Source organism: Sminthopsis crassicaudata, chromosome 3, assembly GCF_048593235.1.
Source record: "Sminthopsis crassicaudata isolate SCR6 chromosome 3, ASM4859323v1, whole genome shotgun sequence".
Taxonomy (NCBI): domain Eukaryota; kingdom Metazoa; phylum Chordata; class Mammalia; order Dasyuromorphia; family Dasyuridae; genus Sminthopsis; species Sminthopsis crassicaudata.
In genome coordinates this window covers 524,392,887-524,420,715 of record NC_133619.1, presented here as the reverse complement: position 1 = coordinate 524,420,715, position 27,829 = coordinate 524,392,887, and the positions used below count along the sequence as shown (strand labels likewise).

The window sequence follows — 27,829 nt, the reverse complement described above, 5'->3', positions numbered from 1 at the left end:
CCAAACATTCACCTAGTTCCCTTTATCCTTCCAAAAATACCTAACTTCAAAGAGCAGCAAGCAGTATCTCAAGGGACTTTGCTTTGTGGCCAAGTCCTTATTTGCCAAACCTTTCACACAGGCCTGAGAGAATGGTTGACTGACTTCTTCTGGGATTGGCAGGACTGAACTAGTTGTGATTTATTGTGGGATGACATCAGACAGAAAAAAAAAACGAAAAAAAAAAAAACAGCTCATTGTCCTCCAGTTCCCAACTGTTTGTTGTGTAAGCCTGGGGACAACCAGACTCTGTCCTTGTAACATGACCCATAAGAGTGGCCAGTTAACATGGGTGTCCCTGAGAAATGAAGGTATTACATAGTTAGCATGTATTTAGCATAGGAAGGAGGGCTTGGATTATTAAGAAGGTTTAACAACATCCAATCACTGATACTTTGTTAATAGATCATAAATTCAGAAGAGAGGCCCAGGAAGGTTAAGAACTAGTGAATGGTAACACATCAGAGATGAAATTTGAAAGGTCTTCAGCTTAGAACCAGAGCCCTTTTAGCTCTATCTTATTGCCTACATTTTCATTTATTTATTAAGTTGAATTCCTGTCAAATATAGTACCTCTCCAACCAGAGAAGCTCTTTCTCTTTCTCTTAATACAGTTTCCACTGTATCTGGGGCCATCTCCACTGATCCTGATCTATATCTGGCCAGTGGACCCAGATAGTTCTGGGAGAGAAAGTGAGGTTGGTGACTTTACACAGCTCTGCTTCACTTAAATCCAATTTACTTTTATGCCTTGACATTAACTACCTGATGTCATGGTCCCCTTTCAGAATGAAGGCTATAAACAATAACCACCACCATCACTACCACCCTAGCCTTCATCACTGAATGTTCTTGCCTCAGTCAAACTGAGCCCTGTTAAGGACTTTAGCTGAAACAGGCCGAGGTCTCCCACTGCATCCAGGACCATCTCCAGTCATCCTGATCTATGTCTGTCCCCAGATGGCTCTGGAGGAGAAAATGAGACAGGTAACCTTGCACAGCCCTCCCTCACCTAAATCCAACTCATCTGCACTTTCTTCATGCCATAGTCCTCTTTGAGAATGAAAGGACAAATAACAATTGTTTCTTGAAAGGAAATATGCTCTTAGCCAGTTGAAGCAGATAGAGTGGTGGCTCTGGAGTCAGGAAGACTCAGTTTCCTAAATTCAAATCTTCCCTCAGACACTTTTTAGCTGTGTGACCCTGAGCAAATCACTTTTCCTTGTTTGCCCCAGTTTCCTCATCCCTAAAATGAGCTGGTGAAGACAATGGCAAACCAGTCTAGCATATTTGCTTGGAAAACCCCAAATAAGGTCACATAGAGTCAGACATAGATGAAAATGACTAAAACAATTGGCTTTTCCATGGCCAGATCCCCCACAAGATCTGCTTATACCAGATAGACTTTTCAATTTAAGTAAAGAGTACTGTATACTGATGATATGCAAGACAGTAATAATCTTGTGGGATGTATGAGTTGTATTAATCATTATTATTATACAGACTGAGGCTCAGAAAAGTTAAATGGTTATTCAAGGCTAAATAACTAGAAGTATTAGAGTCAGAAGTCAGTTCTTTTATGCCAGTGCTCTTCCTATCTTTCATTATCTCACAGATCATCCAATCACCATGTGCCAGGTACTGTGCTAAGTCCTGTGACAGCAAAGAAATCTTGAAAACAGACAACCCAAAATAAAGCCTTTTCTCAAAAAGCTCTAAGGAAATTAACTTTTGCTTTCCTCCTACTGTAATGAGATAGCAGAGAAAACAGAAATATCCTACCCTGCTTTAGTTTCTCTTTGCTAAATGGGAGAAAAATTCCTACCTTCTTCTGACTTCCTAAGGATTCACCTGACTCAGTAGGTAATGGAGTTATCCAGAGTCAGTGGAAAAGGCACTGAGTTTGGAATGAAATGCCCTAAGTCTGACTCTGAACTCCACTGCTTATTGCCTCTATGGTTCTGGCTAAATCACTTCCTGTCTTTCTTGGACTCAGGTTTCTTTATGTATATAATGGAGGAATTGGATAAAATGATTTCTAAGGTCAGTTCTAGCTTTAAATCTTATGAAACATGAAAGGATGTGACCTCCTTCCAAGAAAAAGATTCACTTAAATGATCATCACCATTATTAATTGTGGCAGTCTTTCTGCTGGTCTCTGTTGGACCCTGCAGCTATGCTTCAGCTTCTGTATGGTAAAGTCCTCTCAAATTCTGTTTAGATGCTGCAGTGTTTGTTCCCCTGAGGCAAAAGACAATAAACTTGGATTTCACAGAAACCATCATGGGGCCAAGCAATTTGTAGCTCTATGGGGTATCAATTATATTTGAAGTTATCAACCTCCATGCTGCTCTAAGTGGTGTGTTATTACTGGTCAGCTAACATTTTAAAAGTTTTCATGGTGAACTTGATGATAAGAACTCTAAGCCTTCAGCTATCTAAGCTCTTTAAGTAGACAGGCATGACCTATTTATGTATTTATTAATTTTTTATTATTGCTTTTTGCTTTTATGTCACGTTTATTCTTCCTTGCTCCAGCCCTCCTGCCTCACATTAACTGTCTCATAGAATTAAGAAACACATTTAGAAACATAAAGCTGACAGATCTCATAGTGTAGACCACATCTATCATGCTCCATCACTGCTGTGAGGAGGGGAAGTGTATTTCATCTTCTATTCACCATGATTGAAATAAGTCATTAGCCATTATAACTATCAATCAATCAACCATCAACAAGCACTTATTAAAACTCCTACTAGGTTCCAGGTTCTAGGTAAGTCCTCAGGATATTAGTAAAAAGAATAAAATAATCCCTCTAACCAGGGAGCTTACCTTCTAATGTGGTAGGGTGAGAGGTGTAGATAAAAAGTTCCTATGTAAATATATTCATCTTAAATATAAAAGGAATAAATACAATTATATACACAGTAGCTAAATATAAGATTGTACTAACAGTGGAGGGGATTCAGGAAAAGGTTTATGCAGAATATGGTGCTTGAAATTTGTAGTAAAGGAAGAGTTGAGGAAGTGATTGGGTTAAGATATGGGTAAGGACATGTCCTATGTGAGGAACAGAGAGAAAGCCAATTTGGCTGAATATCAGAATTCTAGAGAGGAAATGTCTCTCGAAACTGGAAAAAAAATTTGGAGCAAGGCTGGGAAAGGCTTTAAAGGAAGGAATTTATATGTGACTAGAGACAATAGGAGGCCACTGAAGTTGATTTGAGTTAGGGCAATGACACAGTCAGATCAATATTTAAAGAACTTCTTTTGGACAGCTGTGTAGGATTTACTGGAGTGGGGAGAAATTTGAGGCCAGGAGATCAATTAAAAGGCTGTTGTCAGAACCTAGTTGAGATCATCAGAGCCCAAACTACCTTCTGAGAAAGAGTATAGAGAAATTGGACTCAAGAGAACTTGTAAAGATAAAAATGGATTTGGTGACTGAGTGGATATGTGGAGTGTGTGGGAGGGATGAGAATCTGAGGATAATGAGGATAATCAAAGTATGATTTCTTTTGGTGTGCTTTCATTTTTAATATTTTAGTCATGTATGCTGTTCTGCTTATTACATTCTGCATCAGTTGGTCAATCAATCAACAAGCATTTATTAAGTGCCTGCTATGTACCAGGCACTACACTAAACTCTTCAGTTCCTCCAGCTCTTTCCAGGCTCTTCTGAATTGCTCATTTAATTGTTTCTTATGGTACAATAATATTATACAATTTTCTGTCATTCCCTAAATAGTATTCTCAAAATTATTTGTTTTTGCTAGCACCAAAAAGTTTTGCTCTGAATAATTTTGGTATACATGACATCTTTTTGTTTCCTGGTCATATATGCCCAGTAGTGGGATTTCTCAGTCAAAAGGTATGTATAATTTAGTGATTTATTCTTGTAAAATTTAAAATTGTTTGTAGAATGGTTGGACCAATGTGCAGCTCTTCCAGTTGTATATGGGTATTTTTCCACAACCCCTCTGACATTGTTTCCATATTTTATTTTCTTTGTCACTTTGAGGGCCATGTCTTATTTAACAGGCTTGTGTAAGCCACAATCATATATTCTCCTCCCATTCTAGATATTATGACATGGAGCCTTAATGTTTTTCCTACCAGGTTATTCCATCTCTATAACTGAACTGTCACCCCACTAAGGCCATATAATTTGTAGCATTTAAAAAGCTTGAGAGACATAATTTCTGGGTAGTCATTTTTCGTTTCACCAGATCTATTCTCTGGATAGTCATTTTATTAATAATGCTAGCATTTTAATAAAATAAGTCATTGGCACTCTCTGAATGCCAAAGGCAAATCTGGCAGCAGTGGGATAATGGCTTAATATGCCTTTGGAAAAACAACTATTCCAGACAATAGCAATCAACCCTAATTGCTTAGATAAGTAATGAGAGAAAATGAATATTACAATGAGGGGCTAGCCCTATTCTAATGATCTTTGATTATGTTATTTACTTCAAAATTATCCCCAGCCTTGGACAATCTATCAAAGAATTTATCCCTACTCCAACCTAAGTAGAACTCAACTTTCAAATAAATCCAGGAATTTAACCCCTGGATTAGACTCTTTGTAAGGTGGTGGGAAGAAAGCTCAAACTTTGGTGACTGAACTTTTAAACCATTAAACCTTTAAAATGAGGACTTAAGAAAAAATGAGGGAACTCTGAATCTCCCTGAATCATTGATTATTAATAATCATTTGTCTCAAGTAGAGAATGGACTCCAGCAAAAAACCATGTTCCTGGCAGCAGCCCTCATTGAGAGGATCTCAAGAGTTGGAAAGATTTCACAAACCAACTAGTTCCTCTTAAGCTATCTGTGGCTCTCTGCAGTGGTCTCTAAGAGTCTAGTAGTTTCATGAACATGTCTAAGGATGAGACCATTTACTGCATTCTTTTTGTGGTAGCAAGTAAAAAACAAACCACAAATAAGTTTGTTTCCACCAAAGAGGGAATGACTGAAAAATTATGGCATGATTGTAATAGAATATTATTGAACTTAATATAGTGTCAGGTATATAATAATACTTAATAAATGCTTGTTGACTGACTTTCTGATGCTGACATCTAACATTCAATCTAATCATATTTCTTTGTGACTTCCACACATTGCTTCTATTTTTCTCCTTTGGGATGGAATGAAACAAAATCCCTCTTCCACTGGTTAGTCCTTCAAACATTTGAATAATTATAAAGTAAGAGAGAGCATTTATATAGTGTTTTAAGTTTTCTAAAGCACTTTTACTTATGTTATCCCATTTAATCCTTAAAATACTTGTGAAGTAGGTGGTATTATTATCTTGAGTTGACAGATGAAACTGAAGTTGACTTGCCTATGGTCATTTAGGTAGTTAGTAAATGTATATGGTAGGATTTGAATTCTATTTGAAGATACCCTTAGCTAACCATTTTTAATTGGTCCTCATATGGCTTGGGCTCTAGGTCTTTCATCTCTTATTTATCCTCTGGACCTGTCACAGTTTGTCAATGACTTCCTTAAAATATTCCCAGAAGTGAACACATTATTTCAGTTTTGGTCTGACCAGGCAGAGTACAAGGTGACCATACCTTGCTTATTCTGAACACTTCATAATAATTTCCCACCATTTGTGGTTGATAAACAAGGATTGACTAAAAATCAATTGTCCAGATGCCATTTAGATGTCTACCCAAAATTGAAGAGGCTATAGGAGGAAGAACCATTGTACACTGAATAACTACCTTAAGAAAATTTCAAATGATATTCTATAATAGAATACTATGTGGCATCTCTCTCTCTCTCTCTCTCTCTCTCTCTCTCTCTCTCTCTCTCTCTCTCTCTCTCTCTCTCTCTCTCTCCCTCTTTTCTTTTAAAGCCTTATAGGTCCTTCATAGGATTTGTATGTGGAAGGGAGCTCAGATGGCACTTAGTTCAAGGTCCTAGTTTTATAGATAAGGAAACTTGTCCCAAAGGTTAAGTAACTTGTTCATTGTCACATAAGAAGAAAATTGCAAGTGAATTTTGGAAATTGGGGATGGTTATAAACTAATAGATTTGGGGAAAGATAAACTGCTTAGTTATACCTTTAGTGGAAAATACTATTCAATGCCCCTACCTGTTACACAAATAAAATATTTCAATCATTTCTTTATTTCACAAAAACATATATACTTCCAAATACCTAAGTAGTTCCATATCCCAAGTGCCATAAAATAAAATACAAAAGATGTAAAAGTTAGAAGGAAGAAAAGGTATACACATACACACCATATATATATACATATATATGTATGTATATACACACACATATATATATGTGTGTGTATATACATACATACACATACCAACATATTTGATCTTTGAAGTCCAGAAATGAAATAGCTCAACATGGTTCATCTTTTCTCCAGTAGGTTTCTAAATTCTCTGAACTATATAGCAAAATCACAAAATTTTAGAGTTGGAAAGGCATTCAGAAGTTATTATAAGCCCTTCATGAGTGAGCATTCCCTCTGTTTTATTCCTGTTTGGAAGGTGGTAAGTTTATTTAAGATATAGTCCTATGTAGTCCTTGTAGAGCAGGGGGAGATGACACATGCATAGAGATTTATGGTCTACAATATAACATGAAAAATATGTTAAGGGATGCAAAGCAAAGTGATATGTAAAGTCCCTTTAGGAAACTCTGATGAATTGGGGGACAGGTGTGGATTAAGGAAGGCTTTGTGAAAGATATCATCTTGGTTATTAAAAGGCAGCTAAATGACAGTGGTTAGGATACTGGATATAGAGGCAGTCAGATCTGAGCTGAAGTCCTCTTATTAGCAATATGATTCTAAAAAAGTCATTTACCCTGTCTCACTTTTCTCATTTGTAAAATGGGGATTATAATATATTATAAATTCTCATAGTTGATGTGAGGATCAAATGAAATATTTATAAAGCACTTAACAGTGCCTGGGCATAGAATAAGTGCTTAATAAATACTTATATCTTTGCTTCTTACCCCAACTAGCTAATTATGTAAAATATAGGAAAAAAGATGAGAAATTGAGGCAAACAGGAGTGAGTGATTTGACCAGGGTCACATCTAGTATCTGAGGACAGATTTAAATTCATGAAGATGAATCTTCTTGATTTTAAGCCCAGTGCTATATCTGCTCTGCCACTTACATGCATATGAGTTGGCAATAGGGAGCCACCGAAAACTTTTGGTCAAATCCTTGGATAAAGAAACTTAATCTGGCATTGGTATAAAAAAGTTAATTAAAGGAGGGGAGAAAAACAGAAGGAAGAATACTTGTTTAGAAATCATTGCAATAGTCCCACAGGAACTTACCAAGGTAGTAGCAGTGATATAGGATTTGGAAAGTGCTATGTTACAAATATATGTAACGTGTTTGGATAGAGTTTCAAACCAGACCCACTTACTTGTTGTTGTCCTTTGTGCTTGTGTGAAATGCTATGGGGATAAAATTGGTAACTGATAGAATGTGAGAGGAAAGAGAATGGAAGAATCAAAGCAACACAAATATTCCAAACACACGAAGTACAACATATGAGACATGTTGGTAACCTGTAGATAGAGATGTGAATCTGAAACTCAGAGTGGTTGTGAGGGCTGGGGACAGAGTTTATAAGCCATAGGTGCAATGATATCACCAATGGGAAAGAGTATAGACAGAGAAGAGGGACCAGAATAGAACCACAATGTGGATATAGCCACATTAAGAGATCGGGGAAAGGATATAGATCCTAGGAGAGGGCAGGATTACAGAGTTAGGTGCTAGGATGACGTATCGTTGGATCATAGATTTATTTTTGAAAGCAGTCATTTAATCTTTCTTAAGTCATTTAATATTTCTCATTTTACTGAGGCCCAGAGAGGAGTTGAAAGAAGGAAGAGTTAGTCACACGTGTAGTAAGTGACTGGATGATCCCCTGCCAGTTTCTCTTATTTCATAAATCAATTTTAAAGTTCTTAAGAGAGACCTTGAGAGTGTTCTTGTATTGCTTTTTCTGATCACCTTGAGAGGGCTTGCCCTGTGTGAGTTCTCCATAAAATGTACACTCATCTGAGATGGTGCTGTGCTCTAAAAGCAAAGCAGAATTGAATTAGCCCAGAAGAAACACAAGATATGCAAAGTTAGAGAATCTAATTCAAGTGTTCATATGTTTTATATGTGCCTTAAGTATGGCAGAGAATTCTGAGCTCATATTGGTCTGATCATACAGCCTGACACACTGTAACTTGACTCCAACATACTGATGCCATTTTGGTCCTATTTAAGAATGAAGGACAACAACCAATAAATGGCAGAGTCTGGTTTGAATTTCTATCCAAACACGTTATGTGTTTTTGTAACATAACATTTTCCAAATCTAGCACCATTTGCACTGTGCCATGGCTGAAGCCAAGAAAAGAGAAGCCAGAAGAAAGAGGTATCAAATGCTTTAGAGAAGTCCCATAGAGAAAGGTAGTGTGATACAGTGGAAAGGGAATTGCTTTGGAGTCAGAGGAGCTGGGCTAAAAAACCATGAAAGTAGTTGGCTTTAAAAAGCATTTTCGACTCTCTCTATCTCTATCTCTGTCTGTGTCTCTGTCTGTGTCTCTGTCTGTGTCTCTGTCTGTGTCTCTGTCTCTGTCTCTGTCTCTCTCTCTCTGTCTCTCTCTCTCTCTCTCTGTCTCTCTGTCTCTCTCTCTCTCTCTCTCTCTGTCTCTGTCTCTCTCTCTCTCTGTCTCTCTCTCTGTTTCTGTGTGTGTGTGTGTGTGTGTGTGTGTGTGTGTGTGAGAGAGAGAGAGAGAGAGAGAGAGAGAGAGAGAGAGAGAGAGAGACAGAGAGAGAGAGAGACAGAGACAGAAAGAGACAGAGACACAGACAGAGACACAGACAGAGACACAGACAGAGATAGAGATAGAGAGATCCACACACAGGGGAACTGGGACAGAAAGACAGGGAGAGAGAGACATACACAGAGAAACAGAGAGACAGAGACAGAAAGAGAGAGAGAGGGAAAAAGGAAGGGAGAGAGAGAGGAGAAAGGGGTAGGTGTTGACATTACACATGGAAAAAAAGGTTTAGGACATAAGACCATGAGCATCACGTATTTCACAATTTTTCCAAGTATTGGCTATTTGAGAAGGATTAGAACTTTATGTGAAAGGACAGAGCTGCCATAATGGAATTTCAGGCTTCTACCAAAGGAAAAACATATTTGTGGAGTGGGCCATGGCAATCTCTGGAAAGATACGCAGCTGTCAGTTATTTGACAAATGGTGAATACCACTTCTGGACAAAGAATCAGCAGAATTACTAGTTTATTTCTTTGTTTTGAAGGCAAAGCTTCCTAGATTATTAAGAGTCATTGCTAGAGTCCCTCAGTTTCCATGGTATCCAGTTAGTCCAAGCTTATATGAATAAGGATATCATCTATTTGCACAAGGAAAACTTTAACACGGAGAGATGCTGAGCAGCATTAGGGTGTGCAGCAGAGGAAAGAGATGCATAGAAAAATGAGAAAAAACAGGAAAATTGGGAAAATCACATAGTCCTTAGGAGACAGAAAAGATCTTTTTAATGTATGTTTTATAGTTAGAATTGTAACTTTCTCTCCCCCCAAAAAAGACTTTGAGGCAACTGGAAAAGAATGCTGGTTTATTAGATTATGAAAGAAATCCAACCATTTGTAGCATATGTTAAACAAAAACAAAAATCTTTATTTAATATATAGCACAGGAGTTTTTGGCTTGTGATAAATTTGATTCTAGGATTCTTATATCTTCTTTATGTATACAAATTATACCAATTTACCTTAAAAATTATTTGGAAGGGGAAATGGATAGTAGTCTGGTGTGTAGGAAAATGATTATTGATGATCAATTATTGAAAATGATTATCAACCATTATATCTGGCCTTGAACTTAAAAAACAACCTCAAAACAAACATCAAAACAAAAATACACAATTTCACTTTCCTAAAGACCTGATTTATAAATAAGAAATTGGTGTCATACTCTCTGTTTTAAGTGAAAATGAATAGGGATCATATTAGGATTTTTCATTCTATCAATTTATCTAGTTTATCCTTATAATTCACTGGGTATCATATTGAAAAAAATTAATTGGAAACAAAAAGAAATTAGTTTTTAAAATTATCACTCTCTGCCTCTCCTCTTTATCTCTCCAAACATTGTCTTTTCCTATGTTGCCTTTCACAAACCTGCCAGTTTGAAGAAAATGAGAGTTTTCCAGTAGCAGAAGGACTGATTTCAGTTCATTTCCTTTCTTCCTCAATAAATTAAAAATGCTATCAAATGAAAACATTTTAAATAATCTGGATAAATTTGGACCAGAAAGTTGTCCCTCCTGGCCATTCCTTCAATGACTTTCAAAGGTACAGGGGAATCATTTGGCACCAAGTAAGACTTGGATGCGAGTGAGGCTGGCCATCAAAGTGATAATTCAGGAACAACCTTAATTTACACTCTGGCCAAATGGCTACTGCTATCATCCATGCCTTTTTTACCTGGCTTGCCTGGATAGAAGAAGAAAAAGCCTAATTTCCAGTTCCAGAGATCTATTTGGCTATCTCACATAGCTTAATTTTACCAGCTAGTGTATTGTCAGACCCCTAGCACTGTGTGTGGAGTGAATTTTCTGTCTCTGCTACAGTCAGACTTACATTGTAACAGTCATACATTGTGGCAATGTGGAACATTCATTCACATGGTCTTCACATCTTGGCTCAAGAGGAAAAGAAGGTAAATGGTGCCAGAGTACATGGTTCTTTAGGAGATCATTTTGCTGCTTAAATAGACGAACAGGGACTGAATGATGTCAATGAATAAATTGCTATAGACTTTCTGGGCAGAACTTTTGGGAGTGATTAGCCATGGGGTTGATGCTGGAAAAGAAAGACCAAACATTAGGATTACTGCTAGGCTAGTGCATAGAAGAACTATTGAAAAGGAAATAATTTGACTTGAGTCCTATCACACTGGCTTGTTGTGAAAACATTCTGTGTAAAATAAAGCACTATAGTAATATATACTAATGTAATATTATAGCTATAAATTATTTTATATATGTTTTATTTACTATATTATACAATATAGTATGTATAACATTATATATATGTACATATATATATAATTATAATATAAATAATGTATATGTAACTATAAATATTTTGAGCTTTATATTTAAACTATATATAATGATACTACAATGTAACACTACAATAATGTAAACTGATAATAGTTAACTATTTTAATGCTAACAATGATAATAATCAAGCAGGGTTGCCAGGATTTCAGAGGGGAGAACTTATTGTAGTGAACTCTGGCTTCAAAATGTTAATTCTGATATTAATTCTACTTGGTTTTTATTATTAACGTGAATAATAATAGATGACATTTCCATGTTGCTTTATGATACATAGAGTGCTCTTACAAAAAGTCTGTGAGGTAGGTAGTATATTAACTCTCTATTCTGCAGATAAAGAAACTGAGGACAAAAAAAAGATAGATGATTTATTCATCATCACACAGCTATCTATGATTCCAAGTCCAAGGCTATTTCTACTACATATATCATGTGTCTTTATTTTAATATTGGAGATCTTGATGGCACCATAGATCTCTGTCCCCTGGATCTGAAGTTAGGAAGATGAGTTCAAATTAAGCTTTAGATAGTGACTAGCTATGTGACCCTGGGCAAGTTATTTAACCTCTCTCTATCTCTGCCTTTGTTTCTTTATCTATAAAATAGGGATGTAGTAGAACCTACCTTCCAGAACTGTGAGGATAAAATGAAGTAATAGTTAAAAGTGTAAAAAAATGAGGTAATAATTAAAAGCGAACTTTAAATGCTAGCTATTATTATTTTAATATTATAAATCTTTCAAAGGTTACAATATTATTTTTAATACTAGAATTTTAATTAAATGCACTATGTACAAGAATGACAATATTAATATTATTCAATTGTATTTAAATGCATTAATTATTTTTCTTTTTTGTTTTGGCAATTTTAATTCCTTTTAATAGCTTTTTATTTTTCCAAATATATGCAAAGATAGTTTTCAATATTCATTTTTGCAAAACCTTGTGTTCCAATTTTTCTTCCTCTCCTTTCCCTCCCCTAGACAGTAAGCAATCCAATACAAGTTAAACATATGCAATTCTTCTAAACATATTTCTATATTTCATGCTCTGCAAGAAAAATCAGATCAAAAGGATAAAAAAACAAGAAAGAAAAATAAACAAGTAAACAACAAAAAATGAAGATACTATGCTTTAAGTCACATTCAATATCCATAGTACTTTTTTTGGATATAGATGGCTCTTTCCATCACAAGTCTATTAGAATTGTCTTGAATCACCTTAGCGTTGAAAAAAAACAAGTCCATCAGAGTTGATTATCATATAATTTTGTTGTTGCTGTGTACAATGTTCTTTTGGTTCTATTCACTTTGCTTAGCAAACGTTCATGTAAGTCTCTTTAGGCTTTTCTGAAATCAGTCCACTTATCATTTCATATAGAACAATGATATTCCATTACATTAATATGCCATAACTTATTCAGTCATTCCCCAACTGGTGAGCATCCACTCAATTTCCAGTTCCTTGACACTACAGAAAGGGCTGCTATAAACATTTTTGCAGATGTGGGTCCTTTTTCCTTTTTTTATGATCTCTTTGGGATACATATCCAGTAGAGATACTGCTAGGTCAAAGGGTATAGCCCTTTGAGCATAGTTCCAAGTTGCTCTCCAGAATGATTGAATCACTCTACAATTCCACTAACAATGTATTGGTGTCCCAATTTTCCCACATCCCTTCCAAAATTTATCATTATCTTTTCCTGTCATCTTAGCCAATTTGAAAGGTGTAAGATTGGTACCTCAGAGAACAACATTATTTTTAATCACAACATCAATATTATTTGTAATGGTATTTTCCTTCCTTCCAACTTGTTTCAAAAAGCTCAAGAGCAATGAATGTGGGCCTAGGACTAAAGGTTGTTCACTCTCAAGAAGGCAAGAATCTAATAATATTAAGAATGCCACACTTGTAGATTTCTTAGGAGCAAGGATCCATGCACAAGTATTAAGCATTCCAAAATACAGTGAACTGAATTATAATTTGATTCTCTATGAATGCAACTTGGGAGTAAATTGGTTTAATATGGCCTACATCTATGGGACAGCTTGACTCGGGTCTTCTTGTTATATTCAGAACCTTTATTTAAGAGGAACAAGATAATGACCACTCCACAATATTTGTGTATTTTGAGAGTTGGAGAACAGTTAGATGCACCATAGTGCACAGAGTGTTAGACCTTTAGTCAGGAAGATTCATGGCTCAGATACTTACTAAGTGTGTGACAGACCCTGGACAGTTTGTCTCAGTTTCCTTATCTGTAGAATGAGCTGGAGAAGAAAATGGCAAACTACTCCTGTATCTTTGCCAAGAAAACATGATGAGTCTTTCATGACTGAACAGCAACAAAAGAATTAGGGTTTATGGAATAAGGAGAACGTGGTCTTCCAGTGGTTTACTTAGGAACATGCCTTCTTTTGAAGAGCGTGATATACTTCTCAGCAACATAATCGTCCAAGACAAGGGCAAATGACTCACAAAGGAAAATGCTATCCTTAATCAGATAGAGAACTGATGGACTCTAAATGCAGATCAGAGCATATTTTTTCATTTACATTATTCTTTCTTATATTTTTTTCCTTTTTGATCTGTTTCTTCTTTCACAACTGTGACTAGTATGGAAATATGTTTTATATGATAGCACATATATAAACTATATAAAACTGCCTACCATTTTTAGAAGAAGGGAGAGGAGAAAAGGAAAAACTAGAACCCCAAATATTGTAAAAATGAATACTAAACATCTTGACACATAATTGGGAAAAACAAAATATTATTAAAAATGAGTTTGACATCATTGCTCTAGGTCAGGACTTCTTAAACTTTTTCTACTTGTGACCCCTTTTTGCCAGAGAAATTTTATATGACCCCAGTTTTATAGATATGTAAAGTATATGTGCAAACCAAACGCTTACTGACAATAAGTCATAATTTTGCAACCTCTACATTAAGTTATGAAACCTTACATGGGGTCTCAGACCATAGTTTAAGAAGGTGGACTCTAGAAAAAAACTCTCCAAAATTTCAGTCTGACCTGCATTGTGTGTGTGTGTGGGGGGTGTTCCTTCATTTGGGAAATTTGAATGCCAGCGGAATCCTAAGCTAGTCCCTATGCCTTAGATTTTTTCCCCCCTCTGGATGTACACGCAATGCTGTCACATTCTGATATTTTGTCACTTCCACTCTTGTCATGCTAGAATACCTTATTCAGCATTTCCTCATCACAAATGTTTTCTGGGTATCTCCTGGAGCAGGTGGGTTTGAGCATAGAACCAAAGTTTCCAATCTTCTTTACATTGAAGGATTTTGTTGACTTGCAACTCAAGAGGTAGTGACTAGGAACAAAACTATTTTCTTTCTTAGCCCTTTATACCCATGGAATTTACAGAAAAATAAGCTACACTTAAGAGGAAGGAAAACAGCAAGTGCCAAACCTTGCCAGCCAGAAAAAAACACTAAGAGAAGGAGCTTGTGAAATGTAATTGCATGTGGTTAAAGCCCTCAGGGAGTATTCTGGGTTGCATGATCTCTAACCACTTCTAAATTTGTTGTTGAAAATAGATTTTCCCTTTAACATGTTTTTATGACAAGCGGTTGGCAGGACTACCGACTATTCGCTTTGCTTTTCATTGTTAACTTTCAATCTTGTGCTGCTGGTTACCAATGAGGAGATCATGTTATTGGATCAGACCTAATCAGTTTCCTGTTTTTAAGTGAACTTCTTAGTTAAATATTTAATTGAAAAAATGACCCACATCTTGTATTTGCGACACCTTTATAAGAAATTTTCTGAAAGAAGAGCCAACTTCCTAAGACATAAGAGACCAAGAAAGCTGCTTTAGAATCCAGCTGTTTGGATGTGACTTAGAAGGAAAAACTCATTTCCCAAGCTAGAAGGGGGTCAGGGTTGTAAAGTAGGAATAATTGATACTTCTTCCTGGGGCCCCGTAGGGATTCCAATTAGCCCTCCCTGTTAGAGATGGAACAGATGAAGTGAGGCAATATGGAAAAGGCTGGGAGTTGGGAGTCCTGGGTTCTATTCTGGCTCTGTCATTTGCTACTCTGCATAAACGTGGTGGGTAGTTTGCTTGTCTTTTTGTGAGCCTTAGTTTTCTTTTTTTTGTAAATCAGGGTGTTGGACTAGATGGTTTTGAAGGTTCCTTCTAGCTCTTGCATTAAAAAAAAATCTCCCTCCATCTGCCCATGCCAAGCCCTCCAAACCCTAAACTAATCTCTGAAAGCAAAGAAAGACTGTGATTTCATAGGCATAGAGAATTCCCAGATGAGGTAGCCAGTGATAACCAGTATCACCTTTTTTACAATTTATATTCTAAGAGATTTACCTAGAATTTTGGACAGATTAAGTGACCATTTCAACCAATATATGTCAGAAGTGGGACTGGAGCCTGAGTTTTTCTGGCTTTGAGGTCTTTTCCCAATCCATCACACCAAGACACTCCAAAATAACTCACCTTTTCTGTCCAGTTTGAGTGAAGAGAAGATGACTCCATTGTTGAAATAGAAGGTAAAGGCTCTGTGGAAAGGTAAACAACAGAAGATGGGGAGAAGCTAAATCTATTTCATATTTTCCTCTTTTATGGAGAAAGAGTTCAACTAAGCTATATGCATATCAGGTAGAAGAGCTGGGTATACTAAATAGCTATTGCTTTGATCAGATTTAGAAAACATGAATTGGGAACTGCCTTCCATTGGCATTGTAATTTGAAACAATCCTCAGAATGGCCTCTTCAGGGAAGCCTTCCCTGCTGGCCCAAATTCACTTTGACATCTCCCTTGTTTAACTATTTTTGCCTTCTTTCTATAGTAGAGCACGATTAGTTCCTTGTAGCTTTCTATCATATTTATTTATTTGTTTGTTTGTTTGTTTGTTTGTTTGTTTATTTAGTTTGTGAGACACAGTGAAGAAGGCAAAGCCCTTTATTTATTATGTCAATATGAAATTCTGAGATTCACCAGCTTTCAAACATCAATGATAATTGGTGATATATTACACATTGCTTCCCAGTTATGTCTTTTTTCTCCAACTAGACCATAAAATTTTTGTACTGTGTACAATTCTTTTTTGATCCATAATGCCTAGGAAAGTGCTAAAATATACTAGATGCTCAACAACCACTTATTAGTTCTCTATGCTTGCTCTATTCCATGTGGCCTCCCCCTTACCTCCTACTAGCCCATGTACCATTCATCTTCAATTACTTTGAAAAATCAAACAAGCCCCACAAAATGTTTGAATCCATATTTCAATACAAAAATATTTGTCTTTTATTAATCTCTGTTCATAGGAAAAATTCAATAATCCTTATTTATAACTATTTGTGAAATAAAGATGTTAAATTTAATGGGGGTGGTATAGCAAGAGAACAGTTAATTTGAAAAAAAAAGTAGAAATCTAAGTGGATTATACTTAATGAAACTTAATGATTCAACAGTATGATTATTGATAGTCAGTTATGTGCCACTGTTCATGATCCCATTTGAGGTTTTCTTGGTAGAGATATTGGAGTATTTTCTTCTCCAGCTCATTTTACAGATTAGTAAATTGAGGCAAACAGGATTAAGTGACATACCCTGGGTCACACAGCTAGTAAGTATCTGAGGCCAGATTTGAACTTGGGAAGATGAATCTTCTGGACTCTAGACCCAGCATTCTATCCACTGCCATATAGCTGCCCCAACAATATTATATAACCGCCTGAAAAAAGCTAATGGAAGTAGCAGCATAGGATTTAGAGCTATGACATGATTTTTCTGGAGAACTACATCTTGGTCAGATAACAGTAGGAGTGTTTTGTTCAGTTCTAGGTAGCACATTTTGGGAAGGAGATTGATAAGGTGGAAAATGTAAGGAGGACAGCCCTGATAGGGAATAGCCTCAAGTTGACCAAAAAACTAAGAATACTTGACAGAGAGAAAAGACTTGTGGGTTGTGGCTGGGAGGACAAGAAAAGAGCAGGGCAGTTTTTAAATATTTAAAAGGCTGATGTGTGGAAGGATTAGACCTGTTTAGTCTCAGGAGGCAGAAGAGTCAAGGAATGGAAAGAAATTGCAAAGAAATAAGTTTAGGTTTGTTATAAGGGGAAAACACTCTAAAATAGAGTATTTTATAAACAGAATGAGAAGAGTGGAGTGGGGAGTAGGTTCTCTGGCTAGAAGTTTTAAAACAAAAATCGATTACTTAGAGGCTGAAAAAGGAAAGATATGTTATAGAGGGAATTCTTGTTCAGGTATGAAGTAGACTAGATGGCCTCTGAGGTTCCTACTAGCTTTGAGCTTCTATAATATCTAAAATGGCAGCTAGAGCAGTTAGGTCATATAGGAGATAGAGTGTTGGACCTCGAGTCAGGAAAATTCATCTTCTTGCACTGAAATCTGGCCTCAGACACTAACTAGCTATATAACTCTGGGCAAATTATTTAACCCTATTTGCCTCAGTTTCCTCATCTGTAAAATGAGCTGGAGAAGGAAATAGCAAATATTTCTGGTATCTCTGCTTAAAAAAAAAACCATAAATGAAGCTATGAAGAGTTAGACATAATTGAAAAACAACTGAACAACTACAATCTCTAAAAATCTTGCCAGCTCTAAACCTAACCCAACTGAAGAAAGATTTTTCTAAACATCCACATTCTACAGCAGCAGGGAAAAGACAGTATTTGTGGAAGGATATATGAGTTATCAGGGATGTCTGAGAATTTGAGCTGCTTATTTGGAAGAGAGGGGCCAGTGGGAACTGACTACTTTGCTTCCAACTAGTTACAGCCTGAGCTTTCTTCCATTTCTATCTGGGGGTGTGGAAGCTTTAATGATCTGATATGAAAGGGGATATGTTATTTTACCCAATATTGTCTGGCTATTGAACCACTGTGGCAACCATCCTTTGACTGGCAGGTCAGTTTCACTAGAGATTCTGTTCCCCTGAATCATTCTGTTGACAATTCATTACCCCATGAAAATATCCAGCCCTCCCTTCAAACGATCTAATTCAATCAACTAGCAGGAGTGTTTGGCTGTCTTCATTGTCCCATTGCTACCAGCAAATGTTTATCTGGCGCCCATAGTCAAATACTTACTTTCATGGGGAAAAAGATAGACTCAAACATGTGTGGGAAAACTTCCCTGCCAAGGAGTGATTCTAAGTAAGAAACTCAATAGCTGCCAGGAGACAGTGAGGAAGGAGACAGAGTTAAGGTGCCATGGGAGACCCCTGTTAGCTTTCAGGCAGGGCTTGGCTCAAGCATTTTTGCTTGAGAGAATCCTTCCTTTATCACAATGACATTAATTATCTAGTTCCCAAACAGTTAAGAAATTAATATTTTCTTCTTTCATTATTGCACCTACTGATTTTCTCATAAGATGTTATACTGAAAAATTAGACAGTATGGTACAAAGAAAAGAACACTGGCTTTGAAGTCAAAAAACCTTGGTTCAAATCCTACTTCTTATTAATTATGTGATTTTTGTTATTTCTGATCTGTTTTCCCCATCTGTAAAATGAAGAGGGTAGACTAGATAGGACCCCTTCTGCTTTTAATCTATTGTATATAATCTATTATATATATATATAATATTTACAAATATATGTATATATACACACATCTATACATATACATATATGTGTATATTTATGAAAATATATATGTGAAAAACATATAAATATATATGAAAATATCTGATACTACACAGAAGGATTGAATCCACATGATGTCTCTAAACATCATTGTATCACAGTTGATTCCTGGGGTGCAAAAAGATGAATTTCCATTCCAGGTCTATTCTGAATTGCCATTGGCTCTTATCAAAGAAAACTACACTCTTTCCTCTCTACTTCAATTTTTTGAAAACTTTCCCTACTCTACTCCCCTCATAGAAACCAAAGAAAAATCCCTACCAAAAACATAAACTGAAAGTCTTTATCTTACCGTATTTCAACTTCACTGATGTTTGAGCTATGAGGGGATGTCCAGTTTGCCTGGAAGCTGGTTCTATTGAAATTCTTCACTTGGTAGAAGACAGAGTCATTGCACAGGTGATCAGGATTTTCCCAATGACCAATTGACTTGTTGTTCTTGTCCACAGCTTGCAGGATCACAGAATATAGGTTCTCATTTTGAGAAAAAGTCACTAGGAAGAAATGATTAACAAATATGTAAGCTTTTTATCTTTAAAGGAAAGTCACAAGAATTAGGAAGACCTGAATGAATACAACTATGTCTTGCATCTGGAAAGACCAGCTATGACAATCCCAGGCTTTGTGATTAGCTGCCAGATGTGTGTGTGTGTGTGGGAAGGTCAGAGCTGGTCATCTTACCATACCTGGTGCCCCTCAGATTCACCTTGTGCTACTTCCACTTCCCCCACAGGTACAAAATCACCCAGTTCACAAGCCAGGATGGGATCTTGTCTCGTTCTACAGGTCTGGATGTATATAAGGAAGGTGCTTGGGAATTATTTATAGATTTGATTTGGGGTGGAGGATATAAAGAAAATTCTGCAACCCATCTTTCTGACTCCTCTTTCCTTTCCTCCTAATCCTCTCTCCAATATAGGCAAAGTATTGTTGAGTTGTTTAGTAAATTGACAGAGTGCCAGACTTAGGGTTAGAAAAATGGCTTGAATTCTCAGGCACTAACTAGCTATATGACCTTGTTCAGGGCATTTAACTACATTCAGACACCTGCTTTATAGGATTGCTGTGAGGATCATCTCAATTGGGATAATTTATTTAAATTGTTCTGTAAATTTTATAAATGTTAGCTTTTATTAGTGATTATTTTTGTTGCTTAGCATTTCAGTGGTTTTTAATTGGTCATGACTCCATTTGAGGTTTTGTTGGCAAAGATATTATAGTGGTTTGCCATTTCTTTCTTCAACTCATTTTACAGATGAGGAAACAGAGGCAAAAAGGATGAAGTGACTTACACAGGTAGCAAGTATCTGAAGCTGGATTTGAATGCAGGAAGATGAGTCTTCTCAACTTCCTGGGAACTTTATCTAACTGTGCTACCTAGTTTCCCCATTAGTGATTATAAGATGCTTCAATTCCCCTATACCTCCCCAAACTTAGGACCTTTGTAGGGAGTTTTAAAGTGAACAAAACAGTTTATATCCTCGAGATCTCAAGAATCCCAACAACTGGGTATACTCATCTTCTTATGGTTGAAGAACCAGAAGCTGGTAAGGATAATTGACTTGTTCCTTGTCACACTGCTAATAAATGTCAGAAGCTGTATTTGAACTGAGGACTTCTGGCTTAAAAGCCTGCACTTGATCCTATAAAATGTTATGTTGCCTCTTGCTGCCTATGCTACCTTGAGCAAAGTACAGCTTCTCTAACCTCAGTTCTATTAATCTGTAAAATGAAGGGATCACTTTACTTTCCTCATCTATTAAAAATGGAGCTAGACTTGATCTTCTAATTCTCTTGTGGATCTAAGTCTATGAGTCTTGGATCATAAGCTGCAATCTATTCCTTTGAGAAGAACTAGTTAGCTGGGTGCTCTGTACATAGCTGGTGCTTAATAAGTGTTTGTCCCATAGGTAAACTACACAAAAAGAGCACTTGGGACTTCAGTATGAACTCCCAACCTCAAGCTTTTACTTCTCTGGGACCTTCTCAATCTTCTGATAAATCCCTCACATTTCCCCCACATAAAAGAGAGGAAACCATTTATATTTAAATTCTAGTATTTTCTTAGAAATAAAGTGGTAGCTTCTCTAGTCAAGTCTGGTTCTGATGCTTCCTCATAGCACACTGCTGATCCTAGATTTCCAAAGATTGTGAGAACTTTCCAAACTGGAGTTGTTGCTACCAGGCTGGAAAGTCTTCCATTATAGGCTTGGTGAGACTCAGTTTTAGTAAGGTGGAGCGTTTCCTCACCATTATAGGATTATGATGATGATGATGATGATGGTAATGATCATAATCAACATTATTAAGCTGTGTAAGTAGTGCAATGGATAGAGTGTTGCCCTTGAGTTAGGAGAACCTTAGTTTAAATATGTCTTCAGACACTTGTAAACTGTATGACATTGTGTAAGTCACTTCACCTTGTTTTCCTCAGTTTTCTCATCTGTCAAATGAGCTAAAGAAGGAAGTGGAAAACCATTCTAATATCTTTGCCAAGAAAGCCTCAAATGGAGTCATGGAGAATCCTACACAACTAAAGTGTCTAAATAAAAACAATCTTATAAAATTATTGGGAAAATTGCATTTTATGTCAGAGAAAATACTCAGATCTTTTGAAATAGGAAGAGTATTCTTATATTGAGCTGACTCATTGAGGAAAATCCCCTTATCTGTCCTGTATCTGGATGTCTCAGCTGCTCTGGCAATGGGATGAGTGTTGGACTCATCTCTGACTCCTGTGATTCATCCCCCTTGCCTAATTAGTCATTCGGGCCAATTCTTCTATTTGAATGCCTTTAGTCATAACACTCTCCTCATACCTGTGTCTCTTGACACTCCTTTCTCACTCATTCCCATCATCATTATCTTTGCTCATGTTGACTCTTCCTTGCTCATCCAAATCTGATCCATTCTTCCTCTTCCAGGAAGCCTTCCTTGACATTTTCAGCTCTTTCTCATCTATTCTTTCTCTGAATTCTTACAGTATTTTATAGTCTATGCAACAACAATAATAACTCACATTCACATGGTGCTTCAAGGTTTACATATATTATCCCATTTGATTCTTAGAACAACCCTTTTACAGTTGAGGAAACAGAGGCTCATAGATTTGCCTAAAGACATCCAGCTGGTGTCTGAAATAGGATTTGAACCCAGTTCTTCCTGAGTCTAGCATTCTATTATACTTCAATGCTTTGTGCAATGTGTTTTGGTTTTGAATTATACACAGTCTTGTAACATTCACCCTTCTTTCAATCATTTTCATTTTACAACCTCCTTAAAGGTAGGGACCATGCCTTTTACTTCTGAGGTTTTCAGTGCTGAGTGCTAAGATTAGCTGATAAAGGGAAAAAACATTCCCTGTGTACCCAGCAGAGTATAGAAGCTTGAGATTCCATAGGGAATCTAGCCAAGTCAAGTTCTCCCTGCCTGTACAATCGAGAAACTGAAGCCAACATCCAGATAAATTTAATTCTACCAATATCAACTTGTTCTAAAGAGCATACTATTGGTGGGGTGATTCCTTCTTGTAATGAATCATTTTTTAAAATAATGTTTAATTTTTCCAAATACATGCACCCTTGCATCTTGTGTTCCATTCCTCCCCTTCTCCCCTCACTCAGCAAGCATCCAGTATAGGCAAAATGTGCAATTCTTCTAAACATGTTTCCATATTCTTCGTGCTGTGCATAACAAATCAGATTAAAAAGGGAAAAAAACCACAAGAACAAAAAACCAAGCAAACAAGCAACAACAACAAAAAGACGAAAATACTATGTTGTGATCCATACTCAGTCTCCATAGTCCTTTCTCTGGATATAGATGGCTCTCTCTATCACAAGTCTATTGGGATTGACTGGAATCACCTCGTTATTGAAAAGAGCCAAGTCTAGATGGATCCATCTTGTAACTGTTAAACCCCAGGTATCATGACTATGTACAAACCGAACCAAAAGAAAACTTGAAAACAAAAGATTTTATCCCAGTCCCCAAACATTATTACCTCTTTCTTTTATCCCTTTCCTTTCCAGTTCTAATCTGTTCCAAATTTCTTGCTCCCTGCTCATCTCTTAGTCTAGTCAATAAACATTCATCTCACTCAAAGAGAAATTGGCCAGCACTATCCAGGAGTGTCCATCATATTCCAGCACTGGGATCAGAGGTCTCTCTGGCTCAGCCATTCATTGATTGCAACAAAGATTCAAATACAGAAGGAACAATGTAGACTCCTGTATAATCCCAGAACCCCTAGATAGTGCTGGGCCAATTTCTCGTTGAGTGAGATGAATATGTATGTCCTGTTTATGTATGTGTTCTCTGTTTACAGAGGGGCAACAGTAGTCTTTGTGTAGTCTTGGAGCCAGGAGAGACTGGAGTTCAAAGTCCCAGACCTAGCATTTAAGAGTTTGTGACCCCTGAGTTGGTCATACCCCTTCTCTGAGACTTAGGCCCCTCATGTTTAAAATGGAAACAATAATACTTGTACTGGCTACCTCAGAGGTTTGTCATGAATAAAGCATCATGTAAACTGTAAGATGATATAACTATAGGAGGATACAAATGTGAGTTGTTGTTACTATAAAAATACAGCTGCATATAATGCTATGATTTAAAATAATGTCTTACTCTATTTTCCCTTTCCTCTTGAGGGAACATAGTAAATAGCTAGAATACCGGGACCTTGAATTGGGAAGTCTGAACTCCAAACACTGATTAGTGGTATGATACTGGGCAAATCACTTAACCTCTGTTTTGGTTTCCTCATCTGTAAAATGGGGATAATAATAGAATGTTGTGAAGAAGAAATAAATCTTTGTAAAATACTTTGCAAACCTTAAAACTCTTTTCAAATGTTAATTATCTATAGAATGTTCCAAAAATCTTAGAGCAGCTTTAAGCTATTAAAACTTAAAACTCTCTTTCCCTCTGTCTCCCTCTCCTTTTCTGTCTCTCTTTATTCAGACAAGAGTATGTAGCTATCTATAACTCCTCCAAAATTCTCTGTAATTGCTCTTACATTCTCACACAAGGAATCTTGACATTTTCTCTTATTCTTCTCTTTCAACTCTTTATTTTCCCCACTTTCATTTCTTCTTTCTTTTCATTCCACATTATAATCTTTCTTAGTTCCTACCATGGAAACTCTCTTCTACCGAATACTTGTAATATTGATGCTAGTTTCTCTCATTCCAGCTTCTTTCCTATTTGAAAGTCAACTTCTTCATTCTTTGTAGAAGCAATATTAGTTTCCTAGATCCCAAACAGGCTAATAAGGGTGTGGGAGTGGGGAGAGGGGGAGAGCCTGTAAAATGTACTCAGCATGGTCTAAAATGGAAGTTCTGGTGGGGCAATTTCTCTGAAACTTCAAAGAAAATGCACATAAGGGCACATGCTAATACTGCTTGTATTTTCACCTGCTAAAAAGGTGATTCTTGAAGTCTGAATTGCTTTTAGGATTATAGTTTTCGAGATAGACGGGATCTCAGAAGTTATCTAGTATAGTCCCCTCATTTCACACAGGAGGAAACTTTAGTTCAGCAAAATGAAATGATTTGCCCAATGTCACTATTAAACATTTGGTACTATTTTGTTTATTTGGTACACTATTAAACTAGTGTATAGCTAGGATTTGAATCCAAGTCCTTTTACTCAAAATAATGTTCTATATACTGCACCTTGTGGATCACTAGTGCAGAAACCTTGATTTCCCTCATTTTGACTTATTGGAAAGAGGACTGTTCTCAGAAAACTTGTGTTTGAGGCACAGCTTCCTTGCCTTGGCTAAGGAATGCTGATGCTGCTTCCCAACAGTGTTGCCATGAGAAAGAATTTGGTAAACTGTTAAGTACCATATTGATGCAAGATATTGTTGCTTTACCTAGAACACAGATATTACCTAGAAGGGGGTACAGTGATTAGAACACTAGGCTTGGCTATTTTTCTCAGTTCCTCATTTGTAAAATGGGGACATGCTGGAAAAGGAAATGGCACACTATTCCAGTATATTTGCCAAGGAAACTCCATGGACAAAATGCAGGGGTCACATAGACATGACTGAATGACTGAACAACCACCACCTAGAGAGATACCATCTGCAGAGCTTAGAAGCTGAAGGACCCCCAAGAGAGCAGGCCATGACCATACCTATTTGTAGTTTCTGCTAGTTCAAGAAATTACTTGGATAATACTTGGACCCCTAAAGCTTCATCTATATTGAAAATAGCAAGGAAATTTCTGTTACTCATTTTATTGAGGTTTAATGACTCTTGTGGTTGTGATCTGCCTGGGGGAAAGTACAGAAGACAATGGAAAAAAGTTATTATAATTAATATTGCATTTTAGAGATGAGACCTCAGAGATAACCTTCTTTATTTTAGAGATGAGAAAGCTTAATTTCAGAGAAATTGAGTGATCTGTGCCAGATCCCATTGCTATTATGCCAGAGACAAGATTAGAATTCACTTCTGATATCCTATCTAGGGCGTTCCCCATTACACTATGGCTGCCTTTTAGAGCAAGGGAGATTCTCCCTGCCCTTTTCTCCTGTCTATTAAACATAATTTCAGTTACTACACTGGTAGCCCCTATGACAGGAGTGAGATGTAGAGTTCTGCATATTTTGTCCCCATAAAACTACAAAATCTTTCTCTCCATGTCTCTCTGTATCTGTCTTTATCTCTCTGTCTTTCTTTCTTTCTCTCTGTCTCTCTGATTATCTTTGTCTCTGTCTCTCTATCTTTGTCTCTGTCTCTCTCTGACTCTGTCTCTCTCTGATTCCCTCTGACTCTCTCTGTCTCTCTGTCTCTCTCTTACTCTCTTTGAAACTCCTCTGATTCTCTCTGTCTCTGTCTCTGTCTCTCTGTTTCTTTCTGTCTGTCTGTAGCTATGACAGAGGCCATGGCTGAAGAGCCAATTAATCTTACTCACCCGTGTAAGTTTTATTGGTTTTGTAAATGTTGGAATCTGCCTTGATGGAGAAGTTGCTGGTTGTGTTCGTCGTTTCAGGGAAGGCGCAGTCATCAGGGGAACTTACAACCAACCCTGAAAAAAGAATCACCTGGAGGCCCAGCAGCTGCAACAGCAGCAGCTGCTTCAGGACAGAGCTGAAGGCTGCCATTGTCTCTACTTGTGGGAGAGAAACACTTGCACCTACCTGCAAGCAGAGAGAACTATCCCTTCTGCAGCACTCTCCTGCTTATACACTCCAAGATGACGTCAGGTAATTGCAATTTTTAAGTTCCCACCCCTTTCCAAAAGGAGAAGTAATTTCCTTGTGAGTACTGGTGTCTTTTAATTTTTTTTTTTTTTTTTTTTTAATGAATGCCAGCTCAGATGGAGAAGAAACTACAGAGTTTAATTTCTTTAGTATTTCACTTCTAAGCTCTGTTACAGTAAGTATTATTTGAAATGAAATCAGAGCAAGTGTCTACCTTTCAGCTCTACCTGGCTCCTTAGACATTTCTCCATAGCAGCTTCTTCAAACTATTTCCAATCCTCTTTGGTTGCAGTTGCCCACATCACTGTCGATCTCCCTCTAAACAGATAACTTCTTTAGGGAGAAGCATGAAGGTCTTTGCATACATTCCTTCAATTCTCCTCCTTTCCTGTTTCAGCTATTCTTTCCCCTCTTTCCAAAAGGCAAAGTAAAATTTAGATTTTTTAAATTTTTATTTTTTAATCTTATTTATTTATTTAATATTTCCCCAATGACATTTAAGACAATTTTTTACATTTTCAAAAATTTTTTTTAGTTCCGGATTTTTCTCTTTGTTATCCACACCATAGCCTGTAAAGTTATGCAAAAGAAGTCATGTTGTGGAAGAAAGCATAGATTTCCCACCCTAAATGATAAAGTTGAGAGAGAGAGAGAGAGAGAGAGAGAGAGAGAGAGAGAGAGAGAGAGAGAGAGAGAGAGAGAGAGAGAGAGAGAGAGAGAGAGAATGCTTCAATCAGTATTCATATACAATCTGTCTCTTCTCTGGGTATGGATAGAATTTTTCATCCCAAGTCTTTTAGAATAGTTGTGGATCATTGTACTGCTGAGAATAACAAAGTCATTTACAGTTGGTCATCCCAGAACCTTGCTATTATAAAGTTTAGAGTTGAAAAGATCCAGAGTCCTTTCATATCGGCCTTTACTTTCTTTATGGTGGGAAGAGAGAGGAGAAAGACACATACACACACACACACACACACACACACACACACACACACACACACACACACAGACATACAGAGACAGAAACAGAGAGACAAAAGAGAGAGAGAGACAGAGAAAGGGAATGAGAGAGGGAGAAGAGCAAGTGAGAGAGACAAAGAGACAGAGACATAGAGAAACATATCCTTTCCTTTCATATCCATCATGTATAAACACCATGCTAGGCACTGGAAATGGCATATGAAAATTTAAGACCTAGTTATATATTTTTTTTTACATTTTCTTTTGCCATCTAGGAAGAGGATGTATTTTGTACATACCCAAGTAACTATAATGCAAAATAAAATAACAGATGAATAGGAAAGGTATAAGCAAAATGCTTTGTGAGGTAGGTGTGTGTGTGTGTGTGTGTGTGTGTGTGTGTGTGTGTGAGAGAGAGAGAGAGGGGGGGGGGAGAGAGAGAAAGAAAGAGAGAGAAAGAAAGAGAGAGAGAAAGAGAGAGAGATAAAACCATTATTTATTAATTATAATGGAGTGATAAGAAGTACTTGTTGGGGAAGTTATTGTCTGGACTGGCCTTTAAAGTATGTTTCAACAGCTAAGGCATGGGACGGTGATAGAGTGAAGATTTTTAGGCATAAGTAACAGCAAAGGCATAGAGGAGGGACAATGTGGAGGTATATATAAAGAACAACATACAGTTAAGTGTTCTGGAGTTCATAGAGTATACAGAAGGGAAGATTTTTCTAAATACATATAAAGATAGTTTTCAACATTCATTTTTGTTAAACTGTGTTCTAAAAATTTCTCTCTTGCTCCTTT

General features: G+C 36.8%; 1 protein-coding gene and 1 long non-coding RNA gene across 2 annotated transcripts in view; one reads left to right on the top strand and one right to left on the bottom strand.

Annotated features, from left to right (window-relative positions):
• The first annotated feature begins 286 nt into the window (after positions 1 to 286).
• LOC141563330 (uncharacterized) overlaps positions 287 to 27,829 on the top strand; it is a 348,618-nt gene continuing 321,075 nt past the window's right edge. The window contains exon 1 of the long non-coding RNA XR_012488392.1: positions 287 to 1,026. This is a non-coding gene — a long non-coding RNA (uncharacterized LOC141563330). The remainder of the gene's footprint in view (positions 1,027 to 27,829) is intronic.
• Positions 9,674 to 26,063, bottom strand: PLET1 (placenta expressed transcript 1). Its single transcript, XM_074304249.1, has 4 exons — positions 25,777 to 26,063; positions 19,142 to 19,343; positions 15,671 to 15,732; positions 9,674 to 10,939 (listed from the first exon to the last, which is right to left on the bottom strand). Exons 1-4 carry the CDS (start codon positions 25,964 to 25,966, stop codon positions 10,824 to 10,826), a joined length of 570 nt encoding a protein of 189 aa, XP_074160350.1. The 5' UTR covers positions 25,967 to 26,063; the 3' UTR covers positions 9,674 to 10,823.

Bases quoted from the DNA above. Each gene is read 5' to 3' on its own strand.
- PLET1 (XM_074304249.1), bottom strand. From the start codon at position 25,966: ATGGCAGCCTTCAGCTCTGTCCTGAAGCAGCTGCTGCTGTTGCAGCTG. The intron at 19,344-25,776 runs GTGAGTAAGATT...ATTTCTTCCTAG, and splicing joins AACCAATAAAACTTACACGG to TGACTTTTTCTCAAAATGAG. The intron at 15,733-19,141 runs GTAAGATAAAGA...ACCTTTCCACAG, and splicing joins ATCAGTGAAGTTGAAATACG to AGCCTTTACCTTCTATTTCA.